The 18,335-nt window shown below is 30.8% G+C and overlaps 1 protein-coding gene across 1 annotated transcript; it reads left to right on the plus strand.

Annotated features, from left to right (window-relative positions):
- The first annotated feature begins 11,683 nt into the window (after positions 1-11,683).
- On the plus strand, positions 11,684-16,856 carry LOC111301915 (auxin efflux carrier component 6-like). Its single transcript, XM_089758383.1, has 7 exons — positions 11,684-12,417; positions 12,551-13,167; positions 15,276-15,480; positions 15,581-15,666; positions 15,809-15,966; positions 16,057-16,133; positions 16,294-16,856. Exons 1-7 carry the CDS (start codon positions 11,987-11,989, stop codon positions 16,358-16,360), a joined length of 1,641 nt encoding a protein of 546 aa, XP_089614509.1. The 5' UTR covers positions 11,684-11,986; the 3' UTR covers positions 16,361-16,856.
- Positions 16,857-18,335: the final 1,479 nt, after the last annotated feature.

An 18,335-nucleotide genomic window follows, 5' to 3' on the forward strand; every position in this document is an offset into this window, starting at 1 on the left:
TTTTATCATTATACTCAAATTTTAAAATTGGAGTATATCATACCTGCATTCAAATTTAAAGCATAATCAATTTATGGGGTACTATCTAAACCTGGACCTCACGTATTGCTAGATCCAATATCAGTTGAAGGGTTAGAAGTGACAGAGTTAGATTCGACAGTACATTCATTTACCTCCAAAAGATTCAGTCCATAGCCAATATCTATAGGTGCCACAGATGGTTCTGAACTAATATCTTTGATATATTTTTCATTCAACCTACTTCTTCGCGTTGTAGCTTACCCATATCATAAAAGTGAATATAAAAAAAATGTTAGCTCAGAACACATATAAAGAACATATCGATTTAATTAAATCAAAATATAATGTATGATTTAGAAGACAATAATTATACAATAACGAATGTGACATTATTTACATATTATTATTTACTACATTATATCTTAAACACTCGAATTACAAATTATAGATGCACCATTTCATGGTTCGTAAATGTCTTCAGTAACATCTTGGCGGACCCACTGAGCGTAGGTACTAGAAATATTCTCATCCAAGTTTTGTTCAGCAAAAAGATAACATTCAATTTCATGTTCAACATCATCTTTGGTATCTAACCCCATATCAAATAAGTTTCTAGGTTTGTTTCGAATAAAAACAAAACAACCCAATTCTTTCGGATCTTCAGAGTAAAATACTTGTTTAACTTGAGATGAAAATACATAAGGTTCATCGATGAATTGTTGTCCAATGTGAATTAATCGAAAAAAATTTACAAGTGTAAATCCATACTGATATTTCTTAATACCCCTCGTACTATTCACATTAGCCCAATCACACTGAAATAAGATAACTTTTCACTTGCCATAATAATCTAACTCAATGATGTCATTAATCATGCCATAATAGTCAATATTTTCCTCTAAAGGGTTTGTGTCCCTAGCACTAGCATAGCTAGTAGTTGATGAAATCATAACAACTCTTGAATTTTGTGTACTTCTAAATCTCTCATGAGATTTAGTGTAAAATCTAAATCCATTGATGATGAAAGCTTTGTATCATTTCACAATCCGGTTCAGACCGTGTGAAAGACACTTCACCTCTTCACTAACAAGTCTTCCACTCCAAACCTATAAAAGTGAAATATATATATATGTGTTATTAATGTTATTTTTATCGTAAGCATTCTATGTAGATAAAAAATAATGAAAAATATGGCATTACTTACAGTTGCTCCTAACTATTTATGAAAATTTTCAGTGAACAACTTATCGAGCTCTTAAGAGTTTGATCGTCGATAATGTGTAGGATCTCTCGAATTATTTTTATACTCACTATAAAGCATGATGATAATGTATTAACAATAAAAAAAATATAATAAATTATGCCTAATGTAATGAATAATTTTCTTACTAAACAACTTACATGTGAAATGATTCAATTAAGTTATGATGAAAAAGAGCATATCCATGTGCTTGTGCCTAAGATTTATCATCTAACTCCACCAATTCAGCTTTGCCTATGGGTTGTCCAAAACTTTGAAAAAGATAATTGTAGGCCGAGTCTGTATGCTGCATACCAACATTTTTGGTAGTCTATTAAATCTCATTTCAACATCTTCCAAATAATGAGAACAAAATGTCATACACTGTTTTACTAAATATCTTTCAACAATAGAACCTTTCGGATAGCGTTTGTTGCGACAATAAGACTTTAACCTCCCTAAAAACCTATAGCATAAAACATTAGTCATATGTTATTTTAAGTAGATTGGCTTGATAATCAATAAAAACGTAATTAATCTATTAAGAAATAATATCTTTCAATAGGATACATCCATCGATAATAAATCAGCCCACCAACTTTTGCTCATATGAAAGGTGGATAACCAAATGCATCATAATAGTGAACAAGTTTAAAGAAAAGATCTTATCTAAATGGCATAAAATAATCACGGCTCGATCTTGAACTTTGTCAAGCTCTTCCACATTCATACATTTTTTATATAGAGATTTAAATATGTTACTCAATTCAATTACCACAGAAGTCACTTGCTTTGACATTGATGAACGTAAAGTAATTAAAGTAAGTCTTGTATCAAAATGTGATAATCATGTGACTTCAATAAAGAAAGTTTTCGCTCTTTCATATTCACACATCTTGATATATTTGATGCATAACCATCTAAAACTTTGACATTTATTAAAACCTTGTAAAACATATCTTTTTCAGCTTTAGAAACCCAAAACAAGCAGGAGGCAATCGATAGTTGCCATTAGGAAGCAATGTCGGATAAAGGTCTGGGCAAATCCTTATATCAACTAGGTCAAGCTAACTCTTTAAGTCATCTTTGGATCTTTTATTCACATTGAAAATTGTCTCGATAAAATTTTTGCAAACATTCTTCTTTATGTGCATCAAATCAAAGTTATGACGTAATAAATTATGTTCTCAATAAGGCAACTAAAATAATATACTTCTTTTTTTTCATAACTTATACTCATTGGGGTCATCTGCTTTATCGTCCTTTTCATCACTTTGAACATTAAGATCATCAACTTCTGTATGACTATCACCAACTTGCGTAATATGAGGTCAGACACCTTCAAAGATGTCCTTAACTCTTTTCCTTGATAGTCATTTTTTCATAAGTGAAATTGATATCTTTTAACTTTGACAAGATATTAGACCCACTAATGGGTAAAGATGATCTCTTCAACTCTTCAGTTTCATCAAAAAAATGTTTTTGAAATCTAAATCGATGGTTATCATCTAACTATCGACGATGTCCCATATAACAGAACTTCCTACCATTACGTAACCACATCGAACATGTCTCTGTAGCACAACATGAACAAGCATAATGACCTTTTATACTCTAACTAGATAAATTTGCATAAGTAAAAAAATCATTGATGGTCCATAATAAAACAGTACGCATATTGAAGTTTTTTTCTTTGATGCATCATAGGTCTGAATTTCTTCTCATAATTACTTTAACTCTTTAATAAGAGATTGTAAGTAGATGTCTATATCATTACCTGAACCTTTTTTTTCAAAAATTATCATAGACAATATAAATGACTGTTGCTTCATAGCAATCCATGGTGGCAAATTGTAAAAAATCAATATAACTAACTAAATACTATAGAATTATTCATCATTTTGAATGGGTTGAATCCATTAGATGCTAATCCAAGCATAACATTTCGAGAATTAGATGCAAAGACTGAAAACTTAAAATGAAATGACTTTCATGCCAAAAAATCTATAGGATGCCTCAATGATCCATCATCCGTTCGCTTCTCATGATGCCACCTCATTGAATCTGTAGTTTTGAAAGACATATAGAGTCGTTGAAGTCTTGGTATTAATAGAAAATAGCGTAAAACCTTAACATGCTTTTTTTTTGACACATACCTTATCACCATCATCATTCAACCTTTTATCGAGATTTTTATCGACCCAACGAGAAATACCACACAAATAATAAAATTTTTTATTTTTTTATCCCTCTAATACAACATGCAATCATTGGGACAACTAAAAAATTTCTCATATCCGAGACTTAAATCTTTGATCATCTTTTTTGATTCCTTACAAGATTCAAAAATTTTTATAAAAGGAAACATTTCTTTCATAAACTGTAATAATAAAGTCAAAGAGTTTTGTGTCCATCCACAAAAGCATTTCAAGTGAAAAAGATGAACACAGAAAGACAATCTTGAATACTTTGATCCCTTAAAAAGTTCTTCATTCATCTCCTCAAGCAATCTATAAAACTTTGATGTTTCTCCTCTAGGTTATTGGTCATGTACACCTATCCCAGATTCACCAAATTCATGTATTTCAATATTGGACTAATTAAATCCTTCATTTTAGAGAAAAAGATTACGAAAATTTGGTTATGAATGTTATAAACATCTTGTAACATGCCTTCAATGTCATCTGCTATAAAAGGATCATGTTGGTGATGAAGAGCCTTTGATGTTAAAAAAACTCTAGTTGAAGACCTTGATAGTACAAACTCTCCATGAAAATACCAATTAATATATCTCTATAGAAATCCAATAAGATTAAATGTTCAAAAATAACTTGACGCATTTGCGACTCGATATTAGCACACTTCACACATGGGCATAATATCATATTATCTTCACTTGTATTCTTAAATACAAAATTAAGAAAATTTTCACCTATCTCTGTACTTTTGACTTAATCTTGACTTTTGCATCCAACTCTTATCCATTTAGTAGTTGCTACATTATCAGACCAAATGTTTATAAATAATTTATATGAAAATGAACATGTACAATACTTAAGTTTACTATGTCAAAAGATAATAACAAGACCAGTACTTACACAAAATGAGAATTTCTTATTGTGAAGTAATTTATCAGCTACCAGATATTATAATTGTTAAAACTCTGCTGCTAACATATATAATACCCAAGAGTATTTGTAGTTGGGGTTGACATAAAGTGAAATAAGGTGGGTTTTAAAAAGAAATTTTTACACCAAAAAGAAAATCGCAAATTACAAAAGCTGAAAGAATAGTTGAATGAAGTAAAAGCTAAAGTCAATAAGTAATGAATAGTCGAAATAGGGTTCTAAAAGATAATGCTCGAATACTAAAAGCAAAAGGAAAGGAAAAGTAAATTATACTTGATCTAGAAAGAAAAATAGTATAATAATGAAGATGAAGCTTGAAGTTGGTGATTGGATGCTCTAAGTTTGAGGAGATTTTTATTGGACAGGATTATGGAAGGCATTTACTAACAAAAAATGCCAATAATAATTCCCTCATAAATATTTTTAGAATATATTATAGGCGCCATGAACATATCGCCACACAAATTTTAACATAGTTATTAAAGACGTATATCTAAAACAGATGCCTTTAATAATTTTTATCACAGTTTATAGATAATTAGTGAAGGTTGTTGCAGATAACAACGCGTTCAATAATTTCCTTAAAAAAAATTTTTTGAATTATTAAAGGCATCTTTTATTATGAAACGCCTTCAATATACCACGATGGTTATGGAAGGTGTTGATTCGAAAAAGTGCATTCAATATACATTTAAACTTAGTAATCCATTACTGAAGGCGTTTGTTAATAACAAATACCTTCAAAATTTTTTCACTAAAAATTTTAAAAATTATTAAAGGCATCTTCTACTATAAAATACCTTCTATATACCGTCGCATAAATTTTAACATAGTTATTAAAGACGTATATCCAAGAAAGACGACTTTAATAATTCCTATCACAGTTTGTAAATAATTAGTGAAAGCGATTACAGATAACAATGCATACAATAATTTATTATACACTTTAGAAATCCATAATTGTTGAAGGTGATTTTGTACTGAAAATGCCTTTTATAATTTTTAAAAATTATAATAAGTTGGCTGGACAATTTTAAAGGCTTATAATTAAAGGCGTCTTTTTTATGAAAAACGTCTTCAATAATCTCTAATGTGATTATTAAAGGTGTTGTTCCATAGAAATGCCTTTAATAATTAATTTTATATTCATTTCCCTGCCTTGAACATAGGAATTTACAGACGGCTAGTACACAGAACGATTAAAAGCTGCGTTATTCAACCAAACAAACAAAACCCTTAAACACATTTTTAGCAGACCATTGGTTTCTTTATTCTTATCATCACCACCGACCTTTAACAAATCACCGCTGCAAACCACTATTTTAACCGGTAAGTCTTTTTTTTAGTTTATTGTATTATTCACAATATTCAATAGAGATTTTTTGTTTTTTAGGTTCCTTAATATTGACATATGCGTTTATATATTTTCATTAACATCACTGTCAGCATAGTCGTCCAAGATTCTATTCATATTGCAAGTATGTTGTTTCTATGTAGTACGTATTAAATATTATGGTTTGCTAAACCTTGTTAATTGATATTGTATTACCGAATGGTATTGTATGATATTGGAGGTCTGAATCATATTTCATGCTGAATGGTTTGCTGAACCTTATTGTCTGATATTATTTTACTGAATGGGTTTGAATGAAATTGGAGGGCTAAATCGTATGCTGAATGGTGTTTATGAATGGTTTGCTAAAGGGTGTGTATGAGCACATTGCTGAATGGTGTGCTAAATACTATTTCTGTACGTAGTATGATATTGGTTGTATTAAATTACATATAGTGATCAATTTAGAGGGTCATATTGTGTAATTCGTATAATTGTGATCAATATTATAGGTATTATGGACTCCAAACAACATTATTCTCTTTCTAATGAACATGCAAAAGATAGAAGTGTAGGCTAAAAAAGAAAGGGAATGAGTCTAAATAAACAAATTAAAGTGACTGACACAAAAATTCATGTTGACTTTAATCAAAATGGGTAGCCTGTATCGGAAAGAGCTACCAAGATGGCTACTTATATTGGAGTCATTATCCATTAGAGGATTTCAATTACATACATCGATTGGCAATGAGTTTCTGATGATCTAAATGATGAGATATGACAGTCGATTGTGGTATGTTTATTCAACTATTTCGTAAAATTTGTTAAATGATCATTTAATTAAAATTTAATGTGTTGATACTAATTGTGTTAACTTATTTAGGAACGTTTCGACGTCCCAATTGAATGTAAAAAGATTACGTTACAATCTGTTGGGAAAGCATTTAGAGATTTTAAAAGCATATTGACAATCCATTATATTTTACCGTTAGCTAGTGAAAGTGATGTATTGACCGTTCCACCTGCGGCATATGCAGATGTCATAAGTGTTGAAGATTGGATAAATTTTGTTCAATATCGACTTTCAAAAGATTTCTCAGTATGCAAACCCATTACCAAAATAGTCTAAGTTTATTAGTTTTTATGCAATATAGCCTTTGATATTCATATGTGATTGATGTAATTTCTTGATTTTATAGAAAATCAAAGAACAACATCGGGACATTCAGGCTAAACAATAATATCACCATCGAACAACAAGAAAAGGATATGCAAATGTGAAGTATGAGCTTGTATGTATTCGTACACTTATTTTATCTTATTAATGAATATTTATGAACATTCATTTCATACATTTTGATTCTTTTATTACGATAATTTAATAGGAATCAGTGAGCTCAAACATAAAAGTTTCCAAATGAGATGTCTAAAAATAAGGACATCTACAAAAGGATGGATCATTCACAGATGAAACAACTAAAGAAATTATAAAAAGATTATATGTATAATTGATTTTTTGATATAATGTATGATTGGCATTGTGGTTGTATGCATGAGTGTATACTACCTTGTATAGATTTGTTCTAACAGCGTAACTTATTATTATCTTTTAAAATGATTATGCTGCCAAAGTCAAATCTGGTGAACTGGCAACTCCTTTATCTTTAGCATTAGGCACTAAAGAAAGGTCTGATCGGGTTCGTGAGGTTGGTAAATTTGTCTTGCCATCAACGTTTTTTTGGTAAACAACCAAAAATCCTACGAATGAGAAATGCATGATATGAAGTAATAATTAAGCAACAACAGCAACAAATTAATGACCAGGAGCAACACCTCAATGACCAACAACAAAGATTCGCTGCTTTGGAGTCCATGTTGGTAACAATGCAGCAGGTTATGCCAATAGCTAGACTTGATAGCATCATCCCCATACGAGAAGCTTCCATTGCAAGTAAGGAAGCGATCTCATCATCCGCTACCGGCCAAAAAGTATGATATTGTTTATAATTTGAATATTAATTTTTTTATTATATTGATTGATTTGGTTTTAATACTTATATTTTATTAAATATTATAACAGGATGTTCAGATTCACAGTATGACCCTTGCCCAGGCTTCCATGGATGAGTTAACAAAATATTTGCTGGAGCATTTATTCGATGAAAACTTCATATCCATTGAGTCTGAGGAAAAGTTATTTCATAAACAATCATTTTCTTTCATTGGTGTGAATGAGGTTAAAGAATTTTGTGAAATTGATGAATTATTAGCTGCTGAAATCATTGCTTATATGAGGTTAGCTTATAAATACAAATATGCACATTCAATATGTAGTAAGTTAGTATTAGGGTGTAATACTAACCAGCAATGTTGATTGTTATCGTGTAGCTTCCTATATAGAAAGCTAAAAGGGAGACAGTTGACGAACAGATTTAGATTCATTGACCTCAACTTTATTAGTGAGTAGAGTGGCACAGTCGTGTATCGTGCTAATCATGTGATCCTATATATGAAAAGACCAGCTAATTATTATTTGCTCCTGTATAATGCGCAGTAAGCTATATTCTAACTTTAATTACTCTAACCTTACCCAAATATGATCTGATATGTATTCTGATTATATCATTGTTATTATTTTGTAGTCGTCATTGGGTGCTTATTGTGATTGACACAAAATCCTTAATGTCATACTTTCTTAATTCAGTTAATCCAATGACGATGCCTAACTCCGATATTCAAACTTTTATAAAGAGGTATTACACTTTATTATATTATATATGTTCTGTTTCTTCATAAGTAATTTTATTTATGTTCTCACTATTTTTTTTTCTTTTTAATTTAAGGTAATATCTACATTCGATAAGAAGATAAAGAAACTGAAATGAGTGTCATTACCAGTAAATGTGAAATATATTCTTTTAATGCTGTGTTTGTGTAGATAAATATTTTCTAAATCCATTCAATTTAATTTTCAGGTACCTCTGAATGTGGATATTATGTCATTCGTTTTATGCGAAAGATAGTGTTACATGATTTTATGATCACACCATTCAAGGTTAGTATAAATTTCATAAACTCGTTATATATTTAAAAATATAAAATGATACATTATGTTCTCATTTATTAACATTTACTTCTGATATTTTTTTTAGTGAAAGGGTAAAGAAAGCTTCACGGAAGAGGAGCTGGATGAAGTCTGTAAAGAATGGTATGATTATGTATTGTCATTTATCAATGTTGATAAACCTTCATATTGGACATTATTGGTTGAATATAAATATATATGGAACAAATTGTTATAATATTTTTAACATGCCATGTTAAATGGAAACTTTAAGTTTGTACATTAGGGGTATTAGTTTAATATTATTGTTATACTTAATATGAATACACTATGTGTACTTAATAAATTATTGAGTACGATTATTTCAGAAAAGTATATTAATATGGCAACGTTATCAGTTTTAATTTTGGATGTGTGGTCAATTTATTGAAATACAACAATGTTCATTATATAAATTCCAAAATGTACATCATAGTATCAGATATATAAACCAAATATTTTTTAGGCATAAATATACAACTAACTGCAAACGTTTTTCTGGGCATAAACCTATAACTAACTTCACATATATAGTATCAAATATATTTTTTTGATGAGATTAATGAAGGTGTTTTTAGCAAGAAAACGCTTTTAATCACCCCTAACAGAAAACATTGAAGGTGTTTTTTACCAAATCGCCTTCAATAATCCCCCCATAAAATTATTGTGTGAAATATTAAAGGCATTTTGGTTGGGCAAAAAACGCCTTCAATAATACCAACTAAAAATTAATCGAATAGATTATGAAGGACATTTTCATACGAGTAACGCCTTCAATAATTTCTAACAAAATGTTTATGAAGGCGTTTTTGGATATAATTGCCTTCAATAATCCAACCGTTAAAATTTATTGTTAGGAATATTAAAGGTGTTTTTAGGGAAAAACGCCTTCAAGCATCCCATCCAAGTTTTGTCTATGGATTATTGAAGGCGTTTTTTAAAAACCACATTTAAAAATCTCAAAAAAAAATTTATTAATTGGATTATAGAAGGCGAGTTCAGCAAAAAATGCCTTCAAGAATCGACTTCATATTTTTTCTATGGATTATTAAGGGCATCTCTCCATGAAAAACGCCTTTAATATTCTATGAAATTTTTTTTAAAGCAATTAGTGAAGACATTTTTGTCAAGAAAACGCCTAGAATAATCAATTACAAATAATTTGTGTAAAAACCCAAAAAAATGCTAAATGAGGGATTGAACCTACAAACTTATGGTAAACATCTGTACGATCCAAACAATTTGATAAGCTTAATATTGAAGGTATCTTCGAACAAAATAAATTCGATAAGCTTGCGAAAATTTTTGGTCCAAATATTAAAGGCGTTTCTTATGGAACATGCATTCATTAATCTCATACAATTTTTTATGATATGATTATTAAAGGCATTGTTTGCCAAAAATATGCCTTAACTATTTACTGAAATTTTTAATAAAAAATATTCAAGAAACGCCTGTAATATCAAGTCTTGGGTGACGTTTATAAGTAACGCCGCTATTTAAAGGCGTTTGAATAATAAACGTCTAAAGTTTTATAAAAACATGAAAGCTAGCGACGTTTGTAAGTTAAATGCCATTACAAAACTATCGCTAATACTCCATTTTACTGTAATGTTACCTATTTACGTAGTTGCATTTTCAATAAAAAATAGACATTTAATTATTGATCATCTTACACTCCATTATTAAATTAATCATTATGTCAATCTTATTAATAAATAAATTTAAAATTTTTAACAATTTTTAAAAATAAATAAATAATTTTTTTCTAATTAATTATTTAAAAATTTACAACATCATCGATATGTGCTATAAACAAAATGCTATTAGTCTCTCAAACTGTTGAGTGATGAGTGACACAATTGTAATACCCAAACTGTCTATTAAAGTCTATTAAAGTCTCTCAAAATTCTTACAACCTAACTAATACCCAAACTGTCATGCATAATTGTAATCACTGCTTTCCTTGAAGGCCGACTTAATTATTAGTAATAAAACTTGTTCCAGTTTGTCAAAAAGGTTTACGATAAAATATTTTTGCTTTTACCCACACAATGAAAGCTTCTTCGATTTATAGGTTAGCATTGATAAGTTAGACAGATACAGATAGGCTAATGTCTTCGTTTCTATTACTAAGACTAAGACAAGCTTCAAGCTAGGGCTAGCTAGTTCGGTCTACCATATTATATACTATCATATATATATTTAAAACATGGACCAGGCAAGAATCCACTGGCCAAAGAAAATATAATAAAACGAAAACATTAGAGCATGCTGGATTTTCTGATTGCTTTGACATATATATATATATATTATTATTAAAGGCAGAATGATGAGCTTTGAAGAAGGGGTTGTTTTTTCTCTGAATCATGCTTGTTATGGTCCATCCGTGGCAGGCAGGCCCAGCCAATCGTGTGATCCCCTCAATACGATCCATCACCAAACCTCTTTGCCAATTCCTGAATAATTTGCACCGTACGTACAAAATGACCATCAAAAGCTCTCTCTCTCACACTCACTCACGTACTTTACTTTCTTTTCTCTACAATCTCTTACTTCTTGTATGAGAGAGACAATATCGTAACTCGAATATTAGATCTTTACTCAGATCCCCTATTATTCTTATCACTTGAGTACGTAGTTATAAGTTGATCAAGTGATGTTTTTCCTTTCTATTACATATTGACAAACAATTAACGTTTCTCTTCTTTTGAAGACCAAAGAATTTTAATATTTATTTTTTATTACTCCTAAGAAACAGTTATCACTTAAGTTTATGTCAAAGAATTATTATTATTATTTTTTTATATTGAAAAGCAGTCAACAGCTCATATAGCAAAAACAAAATCACGCCTGGAAATAGCAAATACCAATTCTCCTAATATCTCCGAGAATCAAGAGCAGTATATAAGAGAATCTCCAAAATTTAACGTTAAACCTATAGTCCCATACACAAAGATTTTTATTTTTGAACTACTACTATAAAAAGTTAATCGTTTAACCGTAATTCCCGCTGAGTGCAGTGTCACCCAAAGTAAATTATCAACTTTTCCAGGGCCAAATTTGTCTATAAATCCTCTATATAAACACCCTTTTGCCACATCCACGACAGAGCTCTCCCATTAAAGAAAAAAGAGCCCAAAGAGAGAAAAATTTAAAAGATGATAACAGGAGGTGATTTTTACAAGGTGATGTGTGCAATGGTTCCATTGTATTTCGCAATGTTGGTTGCATACGGGTCGGTGAAATGGTGGAGAATATTCAGCCCAGAGCAATGTTCCGGAATCAACAGGTTCGTGGCCGTTTTCGCTGTGCCGGTCCTGTCTTTCCATTTCATAGCTCAAAACAATCCGTACCAGATGGACACCAAGTTCATCCTGGCTGATACCCTGTCCAAGGTTTTGGTCCTTGTCTTGCTCTCGCTCTGGGCTATTGTCTTCCCCGGAGGATCACTCGATTGGCTCATCACCCTTTTCTCTGTTGCTACTTTGCCCAACACTCTCGTCATGGGCATCCCTTTGCTTAATGCTATGTATGGAGATTTCACTCAAAGTCTCATGGTGCAACTCGTTGTTCTTCAATGCATCATCTGGTATAATATTACTATATTGCAATCTTCATCATCATATTTTTCAACCTTTTTTACTCTTTTCATTTACTACATTTCTTCTCATTTGAAAAAATAAAAAAATAAAAGAGCTCTTCCGACGTCGTATTGGGTGTAGGTACACACTATTGCTCTTCCTCTTCGAATACAGAGCAGCAATTGTCCTAATCAAAACCCAATTCCCGGGCCCCACTGCTGCCACCATTTCCAAATTTGAGCTCGACAACGATGTCATCTCGTTGGACGGCCGTGATCCTCTCCGTACAGAATCCGAAACCGACATCAACGGCCATATACTTGTTCGCATCAGGAGGTCCACCTCATCGGCCCCGGACTCAGCTCTGTCATCCTCCATCTGCCTCACCCCTAGAGCATCCAACCTCTCCAATGCTGAAATCTTTTCCGTTAATACCCCGGGCGGACCAAATAATAATGAGATTGTTTTTTGTAACGGCGACTTGGGGTTCGGTTACCGTGCGGTTAGCCCGCGTTTGTCGGGGTATGCTTCGTCGGATGCTTACTCTTTGCAGCCGACTCCAAGGGCATCGAATTTTAATGAAATGGATGTGATTACGACTGTGGCGGCAGGAAATACACCGATCTGGATGACGTCTCCTGTGGCAGGTGGGAAAGTTTTCCGGCAGCCGTCTCCGGTGGTTCCTCCTATGAAAATGGTTTGGGAGTGTCAAGGTGGCGGTGGGGGCGACAATAGGCAGGGATTCAGAGACGTTGGTGGTAAGTGTATTAAAAAAATTATTAGTAATATATTTTTGGAGTTTGATTCTCATATATATATTTTTTATTTTCAAAAGGAATAAAGATTTACACAGTCAAATTTTTTAGAATAATGATCAATTACATACTACTTTTTATTCCCTTTGATTGTTTGTGACTTTGATGGATATCCAAAAAATTATGATTTTGGTATATTTTATTCTATAAAATTTATATTTTTTATAAAATTTTTATGATTTTAGTTTTAAAAATTAAAAGTATTAAGTATTCAAATAAAAAAAGAAACATTTGTGAAACATTTAAGAAATATAATTTTGAACCATTCCTGTAATTATTTATTCAATTTTAATCAATTAATAGAATTTCCTTTTTTAGTATTTACTTTAATTTTTACATAAATTTAATTAAAATACTTTAAAAATAATAAAATTACCACTCAAACAAAAATTGAATAAAAGCTTAATTTGAAAATATTGTAATAAAATTTGTGATAAAGAGATTATGATTGATAAGTGAGAATTTCCTTTGATTATTGAGAAAAACTCATGTCAATTGGGATTTTTGTTATTATACATTTTATTTTATTTGACATTACATTTACATTTCAAGATCAAATACAGTTGTTGTCTTTGGGCAAAAAAAAAAAAAAAATACAGTTGTTGTAACGATATCAATAGTTAATAAGCATCAAAAGCAAGTTTTGTCCCAAAAATTGTCCTTTTTTTTTTATTCCTACAAAAACAGTGCTACTATTGAGTGCAGAGAATTATAGCCTAGATCTGACGACGAGGGAAAGTTAAAATAAAACATCAAAGAGTCCTTGCAGATCTTACCGGAATACATGCACGTTTTGTCTCTTACAGAACTGCGAAGAGAAATTTGAGAAACGTGTCTGTCTGAATCTGATATTTACTTGCTTTCTTTTGTTTTTTTTTTTTTTTTTTTTTTCAAATACTTTTTCGTTTTTATATTCGAGGATTCATTCTCGTATTAAGTGAATTAATGCTGAATTTCAGATTTAATTTAATTAATTTACATAATTACTTTTAAAAAATTTTAATAGATATGTAATTCAAATTTTTATATTTACAATTGTATTTTTTATTTTTAATTATAATTTTTTCATTAAAAAAGTGCCGATTAAAATTTTAAAAAATTATTTTTGAGTCAATGATTTCTTTAACTTTGTCGTCTTATGCAAGCCAAAATAGCCATTTTTTTAGACAAAAAATTTGCATTTTAAGTTTAAAATTTATGAAATTTTTTTCATAAAAGAATTTAATGAAATTTTTAAATAAAAATAAATTCTAATAGTTAGGACTTAGGATAGTGTTTAAGATTTTATAACATATTTTTACTAAACATTATAAGGCAAGGCTTACCCCACTCAAGCTTTATTCCAAAAAAAAAAAAAAAAAAGAAGAAAACCCTTTAAACTTTTTATTCATACTTTTGGTTAAAGTCAGATCGTTACTTGATGATAGCATCATTAGGCTAGAGCACGTGTGTGATGATAAGTGCGAGAGGTAGGACAATATGATTCTCTAGTTGATATTATTACTAATAATTAATAGAATAATGCAATACTAATAATCAAAACCAAAACATGGTCAACCCAATTTCGATTATCTTGCATAATTTAGAGGTTGACCCTTTGCTAATGAGGTTAAAAAGATTTATGAACTTATCTTTGTAATAAATTATTTTTGTAATTTATTAAATATGTTTAAAATTTTAAGTTAATCTAATTTGATGGGTTATATTTTATAAAATCTTATTTATTTAAATATGATACTTTTAAACATAATATAATGATACGTATGAAAATTATATGAAAAAATATAAAAGTTAATATGATTTAAAATTTTAATAAAAATCATAAATTAGTTCAACAAAATTTTTTTTTTTTGTATTTGACTAATTAACACAAGTTTTGATATAATATTTACATTTTACACGTATTCGATATGATATAGATATACAAATTATTTTATCTACATTGTTTTATTTAATTACTATCAAATTATTAAAGGTAAACAACACTGATTAGCATTATTACTAAATAATGTTGGATTCCTATGAATTAATTAATGATGTTTCTTTTGTAGAGAAGGAAATTAGCTTTAGGGACAACACCAGAATAACAGTGGCAGAGGTACCAGATGGAAAGGAAGCAGCTGCGAGCAAACAAGAAATGCCAAATGCCATAGTGATGCTAAGACTAATACTAATTGTGGTTGGAAGGAAGCTCTCTCGCAATCCAAATACTTACTCAAGTATCTTAGGGCTTCTTTGGTCTCTCATCTCCTTCAAGTGGGTTTTTTTTTTTTTTTTTATTTATTAGATAACACCCTAGCCATCCAGGACTTAAGGCAGCAAAAAGCTTTGATCTAATCTCATGGATTGTGTGCAGGTGGAATGTAGGGATGCCAAGTTTGGTGAAATATTCAATAAAAATAATTTCTGATGCAGGCCTTGGGATGGCAATGTTCAGTTTAGGTACTTGAGTTTCCTTCTTTCAGCATTTATTTTTTCTCTGGCACATGAATTTAATTTGGACCACAACTGTACATACATGTTTGCAAAATTTAAAAATTTCAATCAAAACAGACCCCAGATGATAATCAGGTTGATATTGTAGGGTTATTCATGGCACTTCAGCCAAGGATTATTGCCTGTGGCACAAAAAGAGCAACAATGGGGATGGTGATCCGTTTCCTTTGTGGCCCTATAATAATGTCCACCGCGTCGATTGCCATGGGATTAAGAGGAGCAGAACTACATGCTGCCATAGTGCAGGTAACTAGATCGAATGTGTTTTATTACATGGTGGATGAATTTTGATTAGGCTTTGATTGAAACATTGTATTTTGAAACTAATAATCGCAGGCAGCACTTCCCCAAGGGATTGTACCATTTGTTTTTGCCAGGGAATACGGTTTGCATCCTGACATATTGAGTACTGGGTAAGTTAAAACCAGAAAGTAGTCAAAACAGTGTTAATTTTTTGTTGGTATTCTTTGATGTCTCATTTCCCTAAGACCTTTAAATATGCTTTATTTCAGTCTTTTTCATAGGATGTTGACATCACATGAGTAACACATTGATGCACTTATATTCTTGCAGGGTTATCTTTGGCATGTTGGTTTCATTGCCTGTAACACTTCTGTATTACATACTTTTAGGCATATGAGGAAAGGAAGAAAACAAAACCATAAGCTGTCCAAACTAGCTTTTGAAGTTCATCAAGGGTATTATTTACCCACAATTTCGCTGAATCCTATCACTAAGCATGAGCTGCCGGGTGCCTTATGCCGGTTCTAGCCACTTATGTCATTAGCCAAATCATAGTTACTTTTCTGTATCCTCATACGGAATGGATAGAGTCAAAAAGGAGATTAACCTGAAAATTGAGGAATCTCCAAAGGAAAAACTAGTAGGGTCATCTTAGAATGTTACAGGATCATGATGATATATTAGGGTTTTTCATGCTTGGCTCCCCTATAGTACATAGATTAGTGGTAGCCGAAAGGAAAAAAGGAATATCATGGCTTATGATTAAGGTAGGAGACTTGTATTTTTCTTGTTGGGGGGTGGGTTAAAAGATGCTGCAACCAAGCGTGTTTGACTCAAGAAAAGAAGAGAAAAAAAAAAGCGAAAGAAAAGGCAAAATCATATCAGTTTCCCTACTTTAGTTTTTTCATTATTATTTTAATGTTTGGAAACTATAATCACTAAAGTCACTGGAAACTATAATCACTAAAGTCACTACTACAAACACTTCTTTCTTTCTTTATTTCTTTCTTTCTTTCTTCCTTCTTCCTTGAAATTAGATTTCATGTATAAACCATCACCAAATTGGCTTACTATTGAAGCTTGCAAACAAGAGATCTGGAAGCAATATTGCTTGTTTCTTTGTCTTTTCATACCCGAAAGTGAGGAGTCAATTTGGATTGGATGGGCACCCATCAAAAACTCCACCATCAAAGCATTGAAAGTAAGGAGCACGGGATTATTGTGGCCAAAGTCTTAAACCACAATAATTCTGTTTGCTTGTGCTGAAAAGCATCAATTTCCTTTACCTTCAAAGTTCAAAAGAAACCAAATTATGTATCAATCAGGCCCTGAATGGGACTTTATATTTATAACAAGTGATCGGACCAAGGAAATCTCACAGATACCAAAATGCAATAATCTAGAGGGTCCCTCTCTATGAAATTAACCTCTCCATTGTGGAATATATTGAAGGGACAATGATTTTAACCTCGAGGAAGACACTGCAATTCCTATAATTAAATAATAATTAAGCCCAAATAATAATAGATACCAAAGAGTTATGTATTTGTCCTAGCTGCTTTTAATTAGGAGATGTCTATTTTTAAAAATTTTCATTTTTTCAAGGAAATACTAAATAAAATAATTTTTTCGAATGACTTTAAAGACACATTGTGCCAAATCAACTCGAGTCTTTTAACCCTTTTAAATTCAATTTTCTACTCCTTATAAATCAAAGAATACTTAGCTAAATAAACCAAAAAAATTCTAGTACGTAAAAAGATTAACCATAAAAAATAGAACTAATTATGTTGAAAGAGACACTTCTTCAATCACCTTATTTGTACTATAAATAAACTAATTAACATTTCACTACTTAACAAATTGTTTTTAAGGTAAAAACAAATAAAAATCTTAGTGTTTATTATATATAAAAAAAAAAGCTCAAAAATTGGATAAATGAAACCGTTGTGAGCAATGACATTTTTTTGGGCGAAGAAAAAGCACAACTTGAACCCCCAAGCTTGACACGATGAAAGGAAAAATCCGAAACAATCATAAACTATTAAACTAAGGCTACGTGACTGTTTCTGGAGGCCCCCGTGGTTACGCCAATTATGTTTCAAACGCAGCGGACTAAACCAAAACCACACACGGAATCGCCTTAAAACACTGACAAATTATTTATCAAAAAAAAAAAAAGAAAAACTGACAAATCTTTAAACAGTTTATCAAATCTAATGAACTCAAATGGGTTCTACAACAGCTTTTTTTTTTTTTTTTTACTATATGTAGAACCTAGTTACTTCAAGTCGCAATAAAACAACTAAACTAGAGAACAAAAAAGTGATCAGATTAAAGAAAAGTCGTTTCTTTTGTGGCAATTGTAAAAT

The sequence above is a fragment of the Durio zibethinus genome, chromosome 3 (assembly GCF_047325235.1).
Source record: "Durio zibethinus cultivar Kanyao isolate XHJ-2024 chromosome 3, ASM4732523v1, whole genome shotgun sequence".
In the NCBI taxonomy this organism is placed as follows: domain Eukaryota; kingdom Viridiplantae; phylum Streptophyta; class Magnoliopsida; order Malvales; family Malvaceae; genus Durio; species Durio zibethinus.

Coding starts and splice junctions, on each gene's coding strand:
- LOC111301915 (XM_089758383.1), top strand. CDS start 11,987: ATGATAACAGGAGGTGATTTTTACAAGGTGATGTGTGCAATGGTTCCA. Junction 13,168..15,275: donor GGGATTCAGAGACGTTGGTG/GTAAGTGTATTA, acceptor TTTCTTTTGTAG/AGAAGGAAATTAGCTTTAGG. Junction 15,481..15,580: donor TGGTCTCTCATCTCCTTCAA/GTGGGTTTTTTT, acceptor GATTGTGTGCAG/GTGGAATGTAGGGATGCCAA.